General features: G+C 41.2%; 1 protein-coding gene and 1 long non-coding RNA gene across 5 annotated transcripts in view; one reads left to right on the top strand and one right to left on the bottom strand.

Annotated features, from left to right (window-relative positions):
• The first annotated feature begins 222 nt into the window (after window positions 1-222).
• On the top strand, window positions 223-2683 carry LOC148186410 (uncharacterized). Of its 2 annotated transcripts, XR_015774902.1 has the most exons (3): window positions 223-466; window positions 1365-1574; window positions 1722-2683. It is a non-coding gene; the product is annotated as an uncharacterized LOC148186410 (long non-coding RNA). The 2 variants fall into 2 exon arrangements; XR_015774901.1 differs by having other exon boundaries at window positions 1365-2683.
• Window positions 2373-21471, bottom strand: part of ap2a1 (adaptor related protein complex 2 subunit alpha 1) — a 38780-nt gene continuing 19681 nt past the window's right edge. The window contains exons 10-22 of one of the 3 annotated variants that reach the window (XM_042505828.2): window positions 20998-21095; window positions 20684-20915; window positions 20254-20442; window positions 19962-20116; window positions 16542-16604; window positions 13793-13855; window positions 11893-11975; window positions 10969-11058; window positions 10215-10338; window positions 7472-7588; window positions 7311-7380; window positions 6710-6844; window positions 2373-5186 (exon numbers count right to left, since the gene is read on the bottom strand). In XM_042505828.2, coding sequence (XP_042361762.1) covers window positions 5109-5186; window positions 6710-6844; window positions 7311-7380; window positions 7472-7588; window positions 10215-10338; window positions 10969-11058; window positions 11893-11975; window positions 13793-13855; window positions 16542-16604; window positions 19962-20116; window positions 20254-20442; window positions 20684-20915; window positions 20998-21095 — 1497 coding nt within the window. In that variant the 3' untranslated portion in view covers window positions 2373-5108. Of the gene's footprint in view, window positions 5187-6709; window positions 6845-7310; window positions 7381-7471; window positions 7589-10214; window positions 10343-10917; window positions 11059-11892; window positions 11976-13792; window positions 13856-16541; window positions 16605-19961; window positions 20117-20253; window positions 20443-20683; window positions 20916-20997; window positions 21096-21471 lie in introns of those variants that run through there. The other 2 variants (XM_088069532.1, XM_088069531.1) reach the window with 2 other exon arrangements.

Here is a 21471-nt window from a genome sequence, read left to right as displayed (position 1 = left end):
CCAGCCAATCAGCGCCTTGCCAGATTTCAACACGCGCAGACGCATCTCTGCTGTGTGAGCGCGCGCCCCTCAGCTGCAGCCGACAGGAGAGCAGCAGGATGGAGTTCACTGAGCGACTGCATCATCAGGACCCTTCATCCTTCAGGGGCACTTTATCAGAGACAGCACCTGCCCCCCGTGGCCCCCGTGGTCCCCGTGGCCAGCTCTAAGTAATTATTGACTGACGGCTTTTCCTTCAGGTTCGGACAGGGTGTCAGCCTGTCCTCCTGTCTGCCGCTCAACACACACACACACACACACACACACACACAGAGAGAGAGAGAGAGAGAGAGAGTTACACAACACGCAACCTGCAACACCCTGTTCTTCTCAGGGGCCACAGAGCAGAGCTAACACAGAACATTTATCATGACATCACCGGGACACCAGAGCAGACTGACTGAGCTACAGACCGAGTGTGACGGAGGTAAGACAGTGGGGACTGTGTTATTAACCCTGTAAAACCTGGATGGACATCAGTTTTCTTGCACAGCACGAGATGCCTTTCAAAAGCATTTAAATCTTGGACATGGGATTTCTTTCAAAAACATCGTAAAAACGCAAAAGGCAACTTGGTGTGAAATGTCTCCTAAATTCCTTTTGGTAGCGTTTTGGGATATTTATTAGTTTGATGATTATGGTTACTGGGACAATTGGGACACATGGGTGGTGACATTCATAATCTATATGAGTACCTGCTTCTCACCTGTGTCAGTTGAATAGAAGAGAAGGTGAAGTGGATCACCATATTTTTTGTTGAGGGCACTTTTCTTTTGATGGCTGTGATTATTTTGACTCCAAGTTTGTGCACATTCAAATAAGTTGATTCCTTTTCATTTATACATTTTTTGAATGCATCTTTGGATCTCAGTGAATCTTATGTTGGCATTTCAGACAAGTTCTGCTCTGTTACCATGTTTAAGAAAATGCAAATATTACTCACTAGTTTGCAACCAGCAGAATACTGATATATAGCACAGTAAAGTTGGTTTACTGAAGTTGCTAAAACTAATATTGATTTCATTAAACTTGTCATCTGTAAGTGGCAACAACTTCACAAAATCAAGTAAATATAACTAAATTTTAAGTGAACTTAACAATTAGATATAAAGTACACATCAATTAGGATTGGTAATTATCTTTGGCGCCACTGAAAATGAGGGTCTCCCTCAATGACTCCCGAGTTTGAATAAAGTAAATCAATCAATCAATAAATCAATCAATGTACTTAGTTTTCAAAGTAATCCGCTTCCTAGATTTTTTTAAAGTGAAATCAACTTGTCAGTTTTTATATTATAAATAATTGTTTTAAATCCTTCATGCAGGTTTGCTCTCATGCTGCAGTCTGCAGGCTGTGCAGCATCTCACAGATCCAGCATTTCAGCGTGCAACATGAAAACCAGACTGATGGGGAAATTGTTACCACCCAGTTACTGTGATGAAAACGGACGGCACAGGTGCTGGCAGCCCCAACACACTGCAGGCCTGAAGACGGTCAGAGCTGAACACAGACGAGGAGTCCATCCAGGCCACAGGTGAGAGAGGACCACTGTGATTCATGTCCAGCTCAGGACAGCAAACTGGAGCTGAGCTGGAAACAGGAGCAGTGATTTCTAGAAATAGTTCAGATTGTTTTTAAGTTGGGCTGTATGGGACACTTATCCATAGTGTATTTTCCACAGCGGATGTCAGTTTGGAGGAGCAGGCTGGAGTCTGCAACAAAATGGGGATCAGCAACAAAATGTATTAAAGCCCACCTGAAAGTTGATTGCTATGCCGTTTTCATTTAGTAACTATTCAAGTTGCCAGCTAGCGAGATGTATTTGCAATCTATTGTCTTACAAATGTTACATACATTAAAACTTTAATTAATAGCTCGGGCTATTATTTGCTGAAATCACTGAACTCAACAGGCTTATATTTGGGAGAGGCGTCTCTATGTGACAGACTTTAGATTCCTTTCACATAAAACTGTTGCTCAGCAATGATGGAAATACAATCATTGTTTATTTAAACATTTTTTGTGTGCCTCTCTTGTTTACTCTGCTGGTATTATTTCTTTGGTGCTCCTGGTTTCAGTAAAATGAACTGAATGATTGAATCAAAGAGTATTTATAGAGAATTGTGGGTGCTGCACAAGACAGGAGGGTGAAAGCAGCCAACAGAGAGCTCCTTTTTTATGATCCCACAATACTGAGGAAGTTTGACTTTTCATGACTTCTCTGTGCCAAATTCTAACAAGTTAGAGTTGTTTCATGTGTCCTTTCAGCCTGCTGAGTCCCACTGAGCAGCTGCTACCCTCTATCACAAACTGAAAGACAGGAGGCGTCAGGTCAGATATATGGCATAGTTTTACTTTCACATTTTTTCATTACAGAGTAAATCTCAATTCTAACACAGGTATTGGACAGGTTCTTAACACCGATACATGAGGCTGTATTAGCTAGTGGATACTGCATACACACACACTCACAGAATGACAAAATGACTACATTTTCCACTACAAAGTTCAATATCCTGTGATTGCCGTGCAGCCACAGAATGTAATATGACCATGTATTAGAAATGTCTTTAGGCTTCTTTTTTTAAATTTTTACCTGCTTACAGCCACACACACACACACACAAACACACACACACACACATATACTGAGTCCCCTGTAGTTGTAATGGACATCTGGGTGTCTTCCATCCTGTCCTCTCCCACAATATCAATGCTTGTGCGTGAGAGGAAGCCCGTAAAGAGTGAGGAAGCTGCAGACGCATGGATCTAAACATGTTGAGGTTACTGAACAGTTACTGTAGTGGTTGTGTACACATCTGATTGGTTGGCATCTTCTCTCTAAATGCTTGGAACATGACTGTGTACATGTGTATATGGGACTGATGTATGTCCAGCCTGGGATGGAACTCACTCAGATATATGTTGGTCCTGGATTTAATTGCTGTAGCAGCACATGTTCAGAGTTTCACTGCCTGACTATAACACTGTTAAATCCTTCGGGCGATTATGATGCATCTATTGGTGCCATGTTGCGATCATAGCTCAGGCAATGCACTTCTTCACCAAGAAAATCATTAAGACTCCATATAGACATTAATGCAGCAGCCCAAGCCAGTACCTGGGTCCTCTGGCGCCAAGATGGCTCTGAGATATACTCATTAGGCTTGGGCGGTATCACAGTAATACCCTGCTATACCCTGTATAGCAGGGTATTAGGAAATCCCAGGGGTATGTTTTTCAATACTGTCATAAATACAGCCGCTCCTCTTTCTATTAAACTCATTGTATGTAGTCCACAGCTCAGTCTCTGGTCTATATTGGTGGAACAGGCAGCTGAGCTAAAAGACACAGCGATATCGAGTGGTGGAGGGAGAAGTTACAGGAATGTAAACAGCTGGCGCACAGCAGGCAGAGAGAGTGTGGGGAATAACAGCATATTTTGGTTTTATTTTGTTTTTTGAGTTTAAATGAAGTGTATTTTATGATGAGTTAACAAGGCAATTAAGCCTAATCGGTCTTCTGTGACCGAGAGAGAGTTGAGTTCAAAAGTTCTACACTTAAATTTCTGTTTAATGAGGAAAACAGCTGTGAGAATATTACTTTTCCTAACATTTTGTGGGTTTCTGTTGTGCATTTATTAGTCTGAAAAGCGGAAAGTAAGTAGCACACTCAATATCTGTGCACTTATACCATCATATACCTTATCCCAGTACAATTTTAGGAAGATACAAAAAATTAGATACCGCCATAGCCTAACAGTCATCCCCATATGGGTCTGTCCCATCCACAGTCCCAGCAGCTGTGCACTGCTTGCAAATATCCAGCGAGTTCTTATCACTGAAGTCTTCCCTCATATCAAATTAAAGCACGCTGCCTGAATATGCTCACAATAAACAGCAGATCTCACCTTTGGGCAAGATGAAGTCGCAAACATCCTTGAACAAACTGCACAAAGGTGAGATTTATGATTTATCAGAGGTGTTTTTAAAAAGTGTTCCAGCTTTACCAGAGAAAAACACTACAGCGATGAAGAACTCTGTGGTTGACTTGCAAAGTGCAAACATCCTCAGCGAGCAGCTCACAGACGAATCAAACTTACAGGCAGTGGATGAGGTCTCATCCCCACATCTACAGCGTCCACTCAGTGCCATCCCTCTACTTGAGTGGCTTGAGTTAGTCACATGTGTTCTACACAAGCATGATGGGAATGTCTCAGAAAGCAATAAAGAATACACTGGCACATATTTACATACACATCAATAACAAGAACAAGTGGACTAGTTGTTTGAAATGGAAGGCTACCCCCTCCAGGCCTTCAGCAGAGCGGTCAGCTCAGTCAGGAGGAACGTTAGGCGGCTCCTGCTGGAGGGTCCACAGACCATCCCAGAGCCTTAAGTGCAGTTTCACTAGGAATGCTTGATGGAAATGAGTGGGCAGGAGAGGCAGAGATCTGGACCCTCAGGTCTCACTTCATTAGTGGATCCCACATGGAGGCCTTAGACGTGTGTGTGTGTGTGTGTGTGTGTGTGAGGGTATGTGTGCAATAAACAGCTTTACCCATTGCTCTTCCAATCTAAACTAAGTCTCTCTCAAACCCACACATACACACATACAGCATCAGTACTACAGAGCAGTCAGGATGGAGCAGAATGGGACCCCAGCGCAACCATGGGACACAAAAAAACACACACACACACACACACACACACACACACACACACACACACACACACACACACACACACACACACACACACACACACACACACACACTCTCCTGGCCACGCAGGCACCAGCTACACAGGTAAACACCAACAAAAACAAGAATGTAGCATCATGTTAATAAACAAGTAGAAGATGAACTGGAATCAGAATCTGGGACAAGAAGAATGACAATAATATCTGCCGCTGCCGTCAGCAGTGGCTGCTTTTTCCCTTATGTAGGTTACACCTTTTTTTACTCAAAGACTCTGTTGGAGGGAGGAGGAGAGGTGCGGCAGGAGGACTCCAGGGACAGCTCGCTGGTGGGGATGGTGGGAGTACTGCTTACGGTAGAGGTGTGGACTCTAGAACTGTTCGGCCAGCAGCTCGCAGAGACGCCTGGACACTGAGTCCTTGCTGCAGCGCAGAGTCAGACGGTACATCTGCACGCACACGCACGCGCGCGCGCACACACACACACACACACACACACACACACACACACAGAAATAATGTTAGGAGAGCCATTTTCACTCCTGGCCAAAGATATGAAAAAAGTCTGACTGTAAAATTGATGAGGGCTTTTATCACTTTGGCTGAGACTTTGGGTTTTTAAAGGTATTTAGTAGTGCAATGTCCCTGCAAATACAAAAATAAACTGAACTCTGTAAATAGTTCAAAACTACTTTTGTTCAACAATATATTAGTCTGGTTTCCATTAACCTTCTAATTGCGCAAATTGAAATTGTGAATATAAAAACACTTACACTTACATGAGGTGGTATTTCAGGAGATTTAAAAAGGCCATACTTCGCAAAACTGCATTGGAAACCCCTTTTTGGCTTTTCTAGGTCACATGATGCTATGGCTATGTGCTTGTCAGTAGGAACTGGCTCCCTCATGATGCAGCAGAAGCTACAAGAGCTGTTATTGCATCACATAACTCTTCAAAAGTTGAACGGATCATCCAAAAGTTTTGAATCCACAATTCCTCTGTGAAATCATGGACTATCACCTCCCAGAAATCCCTCATACGTGGCCGCTCCCAGGTATAAGGGGCTCGCCTTTCCATTATGGCTCCATAACAAGCCTAAGTGACCTTGGATTGTAAATAATGACGGCTAGTACGGTGGCTGCAATAGAAATAAAGCCGCTAATGTTTTGAACATCCATTGCCATGCTTCTTGGAATGTTATCGCCTTTCAGCACCTCCAGCTCCTTCAACCAAAAGTCAAAGGGTTTTTGAATGTGTTTTTGGTTAGAAGCCTGAAATAAGGTCTGTGATTAACACAAGCTGCAGAGACTTCCATGTGTTGTTGTAAAATATAAAATACATCAGTAAATACCCCACTGTGAACTTTGAAGATTTTATGCGTCTTAAAAAAGGTGGTTGTTAACAACAGCTAAATGAGTCTACAGAACACCATGACATTGAATCGTGCTGAAGGCTTTACAGCCTTGTTGTAGTGGCAATGCGATGGTAGCGTAGTTTGCTAATAGTCTAGCATTAGCCTTTTACTTCTGGCCATTGTATTTAGGCTTCAAAAATCAGAAAAAGGTGTTCAATTAAGATCATCTTGCTTAACCAAAATGTTTGAGTAAGTGCTTAACTTTAAAGGGTAACTCTTAGAAAACGTCATTCTAAGAATTTTCTCAGAATTTCTTCACTAGGAGCAGCTCTTTGTACTAAGAAGCTCAGTAAATATGGCCCCAAAAGAATTAAAAAAAAAACAAGCAATGAAAACACAAAGGGTTTTTTTTTTTGTTCAGCTGATAAACAGAAATTGATTGGATAGGAAAATGATCCACAGCTCTGATACACAGCAAAATTATAGAGATCACCGTTTATCCAAACTCAGATGCATGTAAACAACATGGACAGCCCTTGTTTCTGCTCAGCTGGCAGCTGCTTGATTAGAAAGTATATGTCATGGAAACTGAAGTGAGCGGAACATGCTGTGATTACCTGTGCCTGGGCGTTTGGCTCCAGTCTTAGCAGACAGCCGACCTGCTGACCCTTGGTCTGGATCACTCCAGCACACACGTAGTTCTCTGGGTTTGGATCGACGTTGTCCAGCAGGGCCGTTCCTAGTCCCAGTAGCTACACACAAACATATCAGCACACACGGATCACAAAAAATGATAGGGACCATGACAGATGAGCATAATGTCATAATATAGGACGTGAGTGACAAAAACAGGAGTGTTATGTGAGGCAAAAGTTGAGAGCAACATGAGAGCCCAGAGAGAGGACTCACTTTTTAACTGTAAATGAAAAGGAAGCATGATTAACATGGCTTATATATTTAACCTTCCCTTCTCCTTGGCTGATCGGTAAATAAAGATACACTACATAGAAGGAGAATAACATTTAAACATTGTTTACTTTAAACAAATCCCTGGTTGTAAGCAAGAACACTGAAGTGTTGGACAGTGTTCATTCACAAGTACACAGTCAGTTCCCCAAACATCTTTGATTGTGGAGACAGATGTGACTGAGGAGAATTTTGATGTTGAAAGTAGCAGAAGAAGCCAACAGAAAAATAAGCAGTTAAATGTGGACGTACCTTAGCCTTCAGTACCTCAGTGTCCATGCTGTGGTTAGCCTTAAAGATCTTTTGTGCTTCTTGCTGAGGCCTGGGGAGAGGTCACACAGGAGTTAAGCTTTAAATAGGGAACTTAAATGTCTTTATAAAACACACACTCACATACACACATACACACTTACTGGCTAAGCTGTTTCCAGCGCTGGAAGAAGTCATGTGAGGACATCTCAGTGGGCTGGAAGAACTTATTGATGGTGACAGGCAGCTTCAGGGTCAGGTTCTGCAGCGCACCACCATACCTGAAAACAAAACACACACACACACACACACACACACACACACACACACACACACACACACACACACACACACACACACACACACACACACACACACACACACACACACACAGCTCTACACATGTCTGAGGCTCAGTGTGGATTTATCTAGTCTAAAACACAATCTGTTTTTCCTACTCTCCCCATACTTCACTCATAGCTGAAGTCCCAATTGCATATTGCATTTTGGTGCACTGATCGGTCAGAAAAGACTGGTGCTTTCAAAGTGTTTTGGGGTCACTGCACTGTCGTTTCTTTGTGACAATGGAAAATGTTGGTTTATCCTGAAATGCATCACCACAAACATACAGGTGATGATGTCCCTGAAAGCCATTCATGAGTAAAAGTACAGACATCTCACCAGAAAATGACTTCGGTACAAGTTAAAGTCACTTGTTAGAATATTACTAAGTAAAAGTCTGAAGTATCAGATATGTACTGTACTTGACTATCAAATGTGGATTTATGTTATCAAATTACTTAAGTACTGCGATTAAATGTACAAGGAAATGCTGGTAATAAAAAAGAAAGTGATCAGAATTTTGATAATTATGTTTACTGCTTTGTAACATAAAACACCTTAAAAAATGGAGCCTAAAATACAACTGAAAAAACAACAACAAAAAAGACAAAACAAAATATTTTTACAATTTAAAAGGATTTAAAGTACAAAATCCAGTTTTTCCTTTCCTTCCATTCCTTCAGTCATCCGTCCATCCCTTTCTTTCTTCTTGTTTTTATAGTCAGTAACTAAAATGTGTGGGCGCAATGTAGTGGAGTCAAAGTAAAAGTTGACAGAAATATAAAAACTCATGTACAATACAGATACTCCTGAATAATACTTAAGTACTGTAATGAAGTTATATTACTTCATTACATTACACCACTGGTGCTTTCACATTGACCATTTACCCGCTGGCAATGTCCCTTTTGGTCAAGAAATGCAGCTTTTTGTTAGTTCCTGACTGAAATCACGCTTTTGCCAATGATAGACTTAATTTTATCGAGAAAAAGTATAACGGCTTGTGTTCCAAAAGTGATTCACAACTTGACCGTATATTGTTACACCCCTTTTCCACCAAAAATAGCGCACGTACGTAGGTTTTTTTTTAAAGACAAGGAAACTTGCTAAAATTTTCTAGCAGGCCCAAGCTGTGTACACGGCTCTGCAGCAGACAAGCATGCTTTCACAGGCAGGCCGGAGACCAGGTTGGCAGGTAAACAGTAGAAAGCAGTAGGGATGAGTGAGTACACCATTATCTGTATCTGTATCTATATCTGTTCAACCATCTAAATGATCTGTATCCGTATATGTACTATCTGGGGCCTAAACCAGAGGTGGGTGTTACTTAACCAGACATGGGCAGGGCTTAAACCGGAAGATGTTATTTTAAGCCTGAAATTGATACAGGTTGATCAGAAATTGCTATATTTACTGTTTATTAGAAAACTATGTACAGAACAGCCTCCGAATTGAGCTTCAGATCAATGTTTTTGATAAAAATAGTAAGAGAACTATTTACAGAACAAGTTTATTTATAAACACAGAACATGAATAAACTAAAGTGCATCAATGAATACAACACATGCATTAGGCAATTATGAAGTACTAAGTAAAATGCATGACCAAGAGTTTTTATACTCAACATAACTTTATTTTTCTGTTTTTATTTATTTTTAATTTTTTTTATGATCAAACTGTGACTTTTTTTTACTACCTACGTACGCTATGTAAACATTAGATATAAAAAAGCCTCTATATATCTCAAGCTTAATTTGTAATATTTATACTACCAAAGAAACAGCGAGCAGATGGTAAAAAAAACACCTGACTGGTGTAGAGTCAGTGAGCGGCATGACGCGAGCCGCATTCAGCCCCGTCTTGTCAAAAGCACGCGTCCGTTATGAATAAAGTTTTTTGCACCAAGTAACTCCATTGACAATAAATACCGAGGTAGGAGCGGTATTAAAGACAGATGAGACGTGAGCTGTTCCTGAGTACAGAGAGGTTGTCTCTGTGTTGTGTGTATGAGTTGAGCAGTGCAGGAAGAGTGGAGGGGTGCAGTGTGTAGGGGAGGGGCTGGCCTATCACAGAACATGGACACAGTCAGCTACCCAATGAGGATTTTCCTTCATCACAAGCACAAATATCGATTCATATTACTCGTATGATACTCGTGCTCGTCAAAAATGCTTTATCCGTACGGGATGATTGTTCCTTTCTATATCTCTTACTTATTCTGTCTCTGTTTCAAACTCAGTGCAGACTAATTTGGATCATTGTTTGAGCGCTGCTTGGGCAGTGACAGATGCATCTTGATGGTTGCGGGGCTCATGCTTAGCTTGTTCACCTTGGGTGTTCTGTTTCCATCATTGATACCTTTTTTATTACATTAAAACCCCTAGATGTTAACGGATGTTTTTTGTGCAGTTGAAGATTAAGGCTTCAGATGATAGAATGTGGTTTGCAGAATAAAAAGTTTATGTTGCTCAAATGAAGGAAAACTGCTGATTTTCAAATCAACCAGCCAAACTTATTCTGACTGAGTTTTAATCAGAATGAGTTTGGTTGGTTGTACAAGCTTACCTAAACTTGATGTTGAGCAGTGGGGCATCAGAGAAGTCAGTCAGACACTCGATGTTGAGGACCTGTTGGATCTGAGCTCCACCCTCGACCAGCGGTTCCACTGGTTTGGTCTGAACGTTGAGCTGTGGCTGGTTGTCAAGGACCATCAAGACATCCAACAGACTGACTTCCAAAGCCCTTAGACTGTGGACAGTGCTCACACTGACTCACAGAGTCACTGAAGTTCTCTCAGTGACACATCATCATGACTTATAAGATCTCCATCACTAGATCACATATTTATCTTGCAAAGTGAAAACTACAAGGCCAACAGTCACAGTCATCAGCATTATAAGATAAGCATGATCTTTCTGCTGTTTTCTGCCACTGATGATTTCATTCACTGATTCCTCTATTTCACTTTAATGAAATCTAAGTCAAAATGCCAAGTAACAATTAAGCAAGAGTTTGAATGGTAACGTTCTTCAGTCTCAACATCAAGACAGGAATTCAAAAATGGAGTTAAAAATCTAAATTTAAATCAAAAATAGAAATGTATTTGTTACCTCTCCATCTCTGTGTATGAGGAGAACATGGGACAGTTTAAAGAGATTTTTTAACAAGATTTCTCTATTAACAATTAAATAAGCACGAGTTCCTGAATTTGGGCTAAATTTTCCTGACATATTTTATTAGGAATGATCGGCAGGCGATGATTTTATTTCTTTCAGCTATGGTTTTGAAACACACTAAAACATGCACACAGAAAGGATATGAGACTGCAGCTCTCCAGGACAGCTGACTGTGGTGGTGAAGCTGGCAAACTGCACTGATGTCTTATTACCGTAGAATAAGTACATTCTCCCTGAGAGAGAAACACACACCATAGTTACAAGGTCATTGTGTTTGTTAACATGGCTTGTGGGTTATGGAGCATTTAGACTAACAAGTATGAGTATCAGATACATCAGGCACAGTCAAACTCGTTGGCTTAATGGTTGCACTCCAGGGTTGGGGGGGGGGGCAATCAATCCAAAATAAAATCGCGATATATTGTCTGGCAATACTGTATCGATACATGGAAACCAGTATTGAAGTATTGATGTTTTTATTATAAATATTGCAAATACAAATCAAAGTTTTAGTAATAAATTGCTTTTTCAGTATTTTCAAGTGTTTTATCTCATTAAATATTGACAAAGTTTTTCCTTAATTTGCAGATGAAAAAAGGTAATAAATCACAATATATGTTCTTGCAAACGCTATTTTGCTGTTTTGCATATTGCAAAACATTTAAATTTGCTGTATTATTGTGTAGTGGCCTTAGTATCATTATAATATCTTATCAGCGGACCTCTGGTGATTCTCACCCCTGCTGCACTCCTTTGATTGAGGCAGCAGGGTATATAGAGGCGAGCAAGGGAAATCAGGTTAATTGCATCTTTCCAGTGCACAGCCATTTGTTTATCTAAACTCAGACCACACCCACTTGGAAATGATACAGAACACTGTGCCAACCACAAAACAAAAACACATTACACCTCAGCCATTTATCAAACTAATAAAAAAAAGGTCTGATCACGCCCACTCATCAACATAAGTCTGTAAGACATGGCTGACTCAGCACCAATCCTGCCAAACCACAGCCACGTCAACAAAACGTGCCAGGCCACGCCTCCTTTGTGTGAAGACCACTTACCCAGATTCTGACGATACTCTGACTTGATGCCGATCTGTAGCAGCTGATTTTCAAACAGAACTCCGTTGTTCTTGCACACAAATCTGTAGCATGAAGGCATGTCAAGGGTTAGTCACACTGAAATGTTGCTTTGACAATTCACCATTTGCTAAGTCCCGCCCCTTGGCTAAGACTGTCCAATCACAGCATTAGCCAGCTCTGACAAAGGTCTGACAATTACACAACTTTGCACCATACTCCCAAGCACAAATTTCAGTTTTCCTCATTTTCAGATTGGCTTTTCGGATTTCAAGCTAAATTTTGTGTAGAAGTTGGATAGAGATGAAATTTTTTTCATCCATCCTTTTTTTACTAATGTCTAAATTGGCAACCAATTACTAACCCAATTAACAAAGACCCAAATATTTGGGTACAGCCCTAAAATAAATAAGCAATAGGCCTCGATGAAGGCCTTATTGGTTGGTAATAGAAGCCGTGCTGCTTTCTGACAGAAAGTATTTAACCTGTTGAAACCTAAGCAAATGGGTGCGATTTCCTTCAAAAACACTGAAAAACGCAATGTGGCAGTTACTTGCCTCATTTCAACTTGGTAAGAAATGTTCAAAGAATTGCACTGAATCGGTAGATTTATAAAATTAATATTAAACTATATTTAAACATATTATAATTACATATTTCACATTATGTTACAGAATTCTTATATTCTTTTTCTTTTTACAAAGCCTATTTGTTTTTTCCTTTCTTTTTCTTTTTCATTTTATTTTCAAAAATAATTTTCAGGTGATGTTCCAATACTTTTACTAATTGTTTGCTAATTTTTCAGTCATTTCTTCTTTCATTGCTCAAGGACAGAGGGATGTCCTATGCTATAAAGACCCCTGAGGCAAATTGTGACTTGTAAATATGGGCTTTATAAATAAAATTAAATTGAATCAACTTCTTCCCATGTTTTTGAAAGAAATCAAGATGTTGTTTATTTTGTTCAGGTTTTAAAGGGTTAACATCCCAGATACAGTATATCATTCAAACATGTATTGTAGGCTCTTTTGTCTGCTTCTCTGTGAAATTTTCATTTCCCCAAAATAAGAATATAATTCTTCAGAGAGTGCAGTTAGTTACAGTGTGAGCTCTATGCTCGCTCCGACAGCTTGACGAAACATCACAAAGGGGCAGGGCTTAGCAAAGGGTCAATTCGGTTCTATTATATCCAGGAAAAGAACTACACAACACAACAGGGTTGGAAATTAAGTTTTTTTGTCCACCTGCCATTCTGGCTGGTGGATTCCAAAATCTACCACCCACTCAGTAGATTATCATTGCTTTTGTGGCTCGTGAGTTCAGCTAATCTAGCAGCTACTTGCATATTTTACCAGTATTTGGTTGGTGGTTGGTGCTAATTTCCAACCCTGGAACCATCAAATATTTGACATCAATCATTTACCAGTACAAGATAAAACAGTGTTTGTTATTGTCTGGGCAGGTCTTTGGTGCTTTTGGTGTAATCAAACATAAATAGGTGAGTAGCCTCAACCCAACAGCACAAGTTGAGATTTGCTGCTGCCTGCTGTTTGGCCAGTGACCCAGTTATGCTCTTACTATAGATGTATCACACTGGTACACATATCACCAACTTATCACTCATCTTATGCAGTTTATGTTTTAAGGTGGGCTTTGCACCAGCTTTCTTTAAAACAGGAAGCCATCAGCAGTAGGTACTGGATCCTGACTCAGGCTTTTACAGCATTAAATTGGTCAGACTGCTGCACTCCACCAAAACTCAAACCAGTGGATGTAATGGCTTATCCAGGTACTAATCAAGGCAAACCCTTCCTGTAGAATTAATGCAGGGCTGCAGCTAAGCAAACACATGACAAAGCTTCCACACAGAGAGAGAGCTTACTTGTTAAGAAGTTCGTCTGCCTCAGACAGGGGAGGAGCAGGATCCTCAGAGGGAGGAGCAGAGCTGAGACCACAGGACAGCCCACAGGACAGAGGAGAGACAGATGGAGACAGAGAGGCAACAGAACAGATGGGGAATGGATGGATAGAGCAGAAATGAGAGGTGGAAACAGCCATCCATTCACCACAGGGTCCAGCCAGAGTGTGAGAAACATTAGTCAGGAGAAACAGGAGAGAAGAAGAAAGAAGGATAAAAAGCAGAGATGGTTAGTAAAGCAGTTTGTACAAACACGATATCATTACATAATGAGAGATATCTGCTGGTAGTTATTCTGAGTAACTAATACTCCTCCACTGCAGTCAGTATGGATGTGGACAGTTTCTGTTGTTTTGGTTCTGTACTCAAACACACTGAATAGGAAGTGAAACAATACAGTAGCTACTGTGTGTGAAGTGCAGACTTTAAGCTTGGATTAAAAACTGGGCCAACAACACACAAAACAGGCCACGATTAATACAGTTTACGGCAGCAAGGTTTTAACCAACCTGAACCTAACGTTGAAAGGCAACACTTTGACTTCAATCACTGGTTCATTTTAAATGAGGGGCCAACGAATATTGTTTTTTTAGGGCCAATACCAATACCAATTATTAGTACATAATGAGACTGATAACCGATATTTTATTACTGATATGCATTTACAATAAAAAAATTGATAATCTTTCGGTCAATATTTAGAATTTGGAAAATAACAAACTCCAACACAAAACTTTGTTTAAATGCCTTTAGTAAATATCTAATCAAAACTAAAACTTTCAACATCATGTAAAGTCAGCGCCCAGCAACTGTTTATTATTAAGTCAAGTGAAAATATAAATAAAAAATTAATTAAAAAAAAAAACCTAAGGTTCCTCCCATGCTGACACTTTCTTTGCACTTTTGAATATATTAATTTTATTAGTGATCATTAAAATAAAATGCAAATACAGATTATCTGCAAAATGCCAAACATCAGCCCCAATAATCGGCCAGGTTCATAATCTGTCGACCATTATCTTAAATCCTTTTTGCTTGATTGCAGAGCCCAAACAACAGTCCAAATGTGTCCAGACTGCACTCTGTTCCAGACACTGTTCACGTGTTTAAAAGCACATACATTGTCTACACATAAAGCTTGATGCCATGAACATTTTTGTGAGAAAAAAGGTTTGGGAATTTATGTTTGCAGCTTGGTATTGCATTTCTGCAGTGGTTCCCATAATGTCCTATCCTACGTATATTAACAAGTCAGCACCATTTTTAATGCATTTTCAGTTTGTGAATGAAAAAACTTGACTAGAGATGCCAGGAATTTGAGAAGTTGAAATATCACAGACATTTTTACGCTCGGCTGAGGTAGAATTGTTTGTGTATTGATAAAATAGTTAGGGTTAGCAGAGACTAAAAATAATGACAGTGAGTGTAGAGTAGACTGCAACCTTCCTAAAATAAATATATCAAACAAACAAAAATGTCACATTTCTATGTTCTCTACATTTTATTTCACTGTTGAAGGTTTGTCCAATGCTCTTTTAACTGCATTATCTCATTTGCTATCTTCTGCAAAGGTTTACTGACACTAAATTAGCATCACCAGCTGTTTGCACTAAACTCTTAATGTCACATAACAGTAGTGGAAATGTACATAATGCTGCATTTTCTTTTGCTCATTCATTCACACTGTTGCACTACCTTTGAATGGAAACCTGGCTAGAGAATCACAAAATGTCTGCATGGTAGTTTTTCTTTTTAAAATATGGCTGAGCCCTGTTGTGGCAGCAGAGCCTGAGTGCTTTCTTCTACTTGTGAAGTTTGTCTTGTCATTGGCTCATACAACTAGAGTGCTGCATGCCTGCCTTTTCTGCAAATGTGCACTGTTTTAGAAGAAAAACTAGAGTGGGTTCACTGGCCAACCAAGTGCCCTTCATGTGATCCAAATTTATATCTATTCCTTAGAGCATATAGTGGCTCTTATATACAGTTAGCTTTTTACACTGTTCACACTAATTTTGGCAAAATGACTTGCATTGTCATGCTACAGGATATACTTCCACTGCATCGCCAGGCATGAATACACGTGTATTTGCGTCTTTGCAGTGACTTTGTGTGTAAACTCACACATGAAACGCTTGCATCGCATTCAGTGTGAACACATCATTAGACCATCAGGTCTCATGTTTAGTTTATTGGTCAGCACTGGAGTTATTGCAGAACCAAATAAATCAAACTTTTGAGGTGAGCAACTTCCAGATCTGGATACAACTGGTAGTGTAAAAGCATCCTTTGTGAACATGGCCAGTACAGTGCAAAGAGCTTTTCCACACAAAACTGCTGCCTAACCCTAACCCTGCTCGAAATGGGGTTGATGACAGCGAGTGTTGGAAGCTTTACTTCCAAAATGATGAGCTGGAGGGCAAAAAGCTCTACAGAGATGCTGAGTTTGGTGGTAGTTCTGCCTGTTCTATTATGTTCCATGCATCTGAGGACAATGCATCACTGCTAAAAATGTTGAAAGGCATCAATGTTTATGTAGAGCAGGTCAGGTGCTTTTATGTAGACCTATGTGACTCATGTGCATGAAGCTATCAACTTGGTGTAGCATATATAACATATGACATGTTAATTTCAACATATAAGCCTGTCCCTAAAAACCAGTGTACCATATCTGTATTGTTCTAGCTACTGCTGTAGGTTACTACTGGGCCCTTACTCCGAGTCACCAGAACCCTCCACCAATAGGGAGTCAGAGGTCTCTGTGGGCTGTTCCAGCTCTCTGTCAATGTCCAATCACGGTAGAGGACAGGAGACAGACAGTCAGTAACACACACACACACACACACACACACACACACACACGCGCACACGCACACGCACACACACGCACACACACACACACACACACACACACACACACACACACACACAGACACACAGACACACACAGAGGGAAAAAGAGAGAAGGGAAGGAGAGAAAAAGACGAAAGACAGTCACATACACAGCAAGATAAAAAGAACAGACAAGTGCAGCAGACCTGCCAACCATGGAGACGAGTCTACACCATTTCCTGCTCTCAGACTGCTGTGGACCTGGACAGCCTGTGCTGAGCTGACATACTGCACAACTGGGTTGCAAACAAACATGAATGGAGCCCTCGCTGTAGCGGCATTTATGTGTGAATAAAAAAGTCTGAAGAAGAGGAGGAGAATGTGGACAAGGTCATGACTGGGAAAGGAAGCCAACTTGGCATGACAGTTTTGCAACGACAACTCGGAGTAAGTCTTAGCATCTATAAGCATTGAGCAATGTGGCACTAATCAGTGCATCACTTCATGCTGCATTTCTATTGGCTGGTAGGTTGTAATGGCAGTCAGTGAGATGGTCATCCCAAATTTCTGACTGTCAGAATTTAATCCCAGGCACAAAGACCATGACAAAGGCTGAACCTCTCTCACTGTGATGTGGGACCAATGTTTTAGAGCCGCAACCAGAGATACTGCAACGACTCTGTCACAATGGTCATCTTTCGTCTCAAACAGCCCAGAAGTTTCGCCATGTATATAGTAGCTCTTATTTTCACTGTAAAAATTAATAACTGAGATTCCACAGCTGTAAAAGTCAAAGGCCGAATCTTCGATGTAATACCCACTTCCTGTTTACCTTCCTATGTAGAGAATTAAGGTGTTGTCAAAAAACAAAAACCTGACCACTTCCTCAAAGTGGAGCATTTTCACACTCTTTTCCAACTATAAACAAAATCAAAAGTATTCCCTGATGTAGCAGTTGCTTGATAGTCAGCTAACTAAACACAACATGTAAATTTGGCAACATAAGGCCACCTGTACATGTACCACCATCATTTAATTTGCTGACGACATAACTATCATCTGCCTGATTACAAGCAGTGACAGGACAGTCTTCAGAGAGGAGGCCAGAGCTCTGACAGCTTGGTGCAATGATAACAACTTCCATCTCGTCGCCAGCAAAACAAAGGAGCTGACATCACAAGGGCAGCAAGACAGCAGCTCCTCTTCCTCTGCAGGCTGAGGAGGCTCTTCATGGACTCCAGCATACTCTGAAACCTCTACAGGTGCACCACTGAGTGTCTTAGCAGCTGCGTCACTGCCCTCAACTGATAGCCACAACAGAGGATGGTGAAAACTGCACATCAGCAGGGCCAAGCTGCCTTCCATGGAGGAGCTCTACACCCAGCTGGGCAGAGGAGGGGCCCACAGGATGATCAGAGACCCCAGTAACCCTGGCCACAGACCCATATTTTAACTTTTTGACCATTTCATGTCTTATATTCTCATTTTTACTATCACGATTTTCTTGTTTCAACACCACTGTTGGATGAAACCTGAGATGTAATATTCTAATTAGGCAGGTTTCCATTAACCCTCAAATTGAACAAATTGAAATTGTGAATATGAAATGAGCCTAATGGAAACACACCAGTTTTGAAAAAAAAATTTATCACAAAAAAAGTTTTCACGCTCACATGAGGTGATATTTCAGGTGATTTGACAAAGCCTAAATTTGCAAAAATGCAATGGAAAATTTTGTGTTTTCTAGGTCACATGATGCTTTGGTTATGTGCTTGTCAGTAGGAACTGGCTCCCTCATGATGCAGCAGGAGCTACAAGAGGTGTATTGCACCTCATAACTCAAAAGTTCAAAAGTTGAGCAGATCATCTGGAAGTTTTAAATCCACAATTCCTCTGTGAAATCATGGAGTATCACCTCCCAGAAATCCCCCATACATGGCCGTTCCCACGTATAAGGGGCTTGCCTTTCCATTATGGCTCCATAACACGCCTACATCTCTTTCTATTGGAAATAATGACGGCTAGTACGGTGGCTGCAATAGAAATAAAGCTGCTAATGTTTTGAACATCCATCGCCATGCTTTTTGGAATGTTATTGCCGTAGGAGAAGTCGCAGAACATCACTCAGTGGAAACACCGTCATATTGCATTTCCATAATACCGCTTAAGTTTTGATTGCTGATTGATTTTTTAAAGGTATATCCTTCTAAATAATGCAATACCAGTCTTGTAACAAACTAGTTATCCAGCCAACAGCAAAGAGAGGAGGGAGGGCAGGGTGAGGGACAGATTCAGGTTGGAGCCCTGACTCAAGTTTTCAGTTAATAGTCATCTTTTTTTGTTTTAAAGTAACATCAACATACAGTATCTGAATATAAATGTCTCCGGGTTGACAGGTCCATATCAGACAAAGATAGAGCAAAGAAAGATAGAGCCAACAGAGTGACAACCAGCATGGACACAATACAGCTAGCTGCATTGTAGTCTAACAGCACAAACATACCACAAACATCACAACTACTCAGGCTACATTAACAGATTTAAACAAGAAACAGCAGTTTATGTGAGATTCACTCACTCACCCCCATTTAAGTCTAAGCCTAGTTGAGCCCTGTCCACTTTTGAACAGTCAGTGTGTTGACATGCACTTAATTATGTGGTTTATAAACGTGGTCACTGTAATTGATGTAGGGAGTGTAGTGTATATGGGTGACTGGGTTTCTAATCACCTTCATTCGAGTACATATGTGCATGACTTAAGACTGCGACCAGGACTAGTAAAACGATGGAATAAGTACACGAAATGAGAGATCATTAGATTGAGAGTGACCAAGCTACTACAGTGCATGTTCTCAGATCCACTACGTAACCTGGTTACTTATGTGCATGTAAACGCAATGAATGAAGGCAGCAGTACAGTAGAAAGTAGAGATGTCCCGGCAGACCCTAAGGACTGGTGTCAATCAAAACCCTTTTTTTCTGAACTCTCCTGTTTCATCCTCCTGAGCCTGGTGGTGTTGCAGCACAGCAATCACTTATTACCACCGACTCTACAATCTGCAGAGTCGCATACACATTTTATCAACACGTGTTATATAAAAGCATGAGATGTGCCTTAGTATCAGCAGATAACCAATGGTTAAAAGATTGGATCGGGATTGTTTCTACAGTACAGCTGTCTGGAGCAGACAGTCTCTGTGGCAGCTTCACAGCATTATCAGCAGGCTCTTTTGCAACCATACTACATACTACACTCTGACTAATGCTAGATTCTACATCTGCCCAGCGAGAGATGATCGTTCACCTTAGGAAGCCGTCGTCGTTCACAGCAGCAGAGGGTGCAGCGGGACCTGCCTCAGAGAACACATCCACCAATAGGCTGCCAGCACTGGCTGGAGCAGCACCAACGGGAGCGGCAGAGCGAATCCCAAGCAGGTCTGCTGATGGTGACGGGGTAGACTGGAAAACAAAGGAAACTTCAGTAGGGCCATTAAATGCAGGATTTTTGTAACAGCTGCTAGTGTACATACAGGCAGTTGAAAGCAACCAAAAAATTATGCTTATTTGGGTCCAAGCCCCTCAGAGAGGCTGCTTACTGCGTTGGAGGCAGCCATGGCTGCTGTGTCGGGCCCCCGGTCACCCCCTCCATTCAACTCTCCACCCTCCCTTTTGCTGTCTTCCAGTTCTGTGACGGACACAGCACCAGGCCCCTTCTTCTTCTTCAGCTTAGCCAGGATTGATGACTCCCTCTCTGGGAAGGGAGGCATCTCCTCCAGGACCGTGGCCTGAGCGAACAGAGAAAACAGTCATGCTGCTGGTTGGACTGAAAGAGCTGCCAACATCTTACTGAAAGCACACATCAGAGTAGACAGACAGCAGCTCCAGAAGACCAGAGCTCGGGACTACGATCATTTAGTAGACAAAGTGAAGGACATTTATTAACAATGTCCATCAGTGCTCCTGCAAATGTTGATAATTATTCATTTCTGGACCTGGGCTGAGTTAAATTTGGTCACCAGCACTAACCAGGACATCGGTGCTAGCGATGGATGAAAGCTTCAGATACTCCACAGCACGCTGCTGCAGCTCCACATCTGAGTTGCGGATCTGGCTGTCACAGCGCAGCACCTCCTGGATAGTGGCCTTGGTCTCTGGGAACAGGTTGATAAACTTGATGTAAGCGGAGAGCAGCAGGGCGCGAGTCGGCACCGAGCACAGGTGGAACTTGGAGTGGAGAAGGTTGAACTGGACCAGGGGGCTGGATGACAGGACAGAAAGGTTAATATTTATCATTGTATCAATTGTCAACTTTGAGCTTTGAAAGCCAAAACCCAACATACCTGGACCGTGGGTCACCAGCAATGAGGTTACCAAACTCGCCCAGAATGTAGCCTCCAACCTTCACCATGTTCTCATGGCAGGCAGGGGCCTGCAGGGCCTGGGAGAAACAATGACTCAACTTACTGCTGTCTAAACAACACATCTCACTTCCCCTTATTTCATATGAAATGCAATGCTGGTGGAGTGTATATTAAAGTGTGCATGCCATGCCAAGAAGCACTTCTTTAATTAAGAGACAAGTACCACTCTGCTGCAGCTTCCTTAATTCTTAAATTAGTTTTTCTAAAAATAAGGTAAAACAAACAAAAAAAAAAATGCTTTTTTTTCAACATACTTTATCTTTTCTAGTTTTTGGTCATGATTTATAACAGTAATGACATTTTCACAGCATTTTCTTTGCTTTTATGAGTTATCGTAGTGACTTCACGGGAGCTTTCAAACTTGTTTTAAGGCTGTGTCCAATAGGTACAGCA

Source organism: Plectropomus leopardus, chromosome 18 (assembly GCF_026936395.1).
Source record: "Plectropomus leopardus strain MGB_pleo_1.0 chromosome 18, ASM2693639v1, whole genome shotgun sequence".
Lineage (NCBI taxonomy): Eukaryota > Metazoa > Chordata > Actinopteri > Perciformes > Serranidae > Plectropomus > Plectropomus leopardus.
This window is presented reverse-complemented; position numbering and strand designations above follow the sequence as displayed.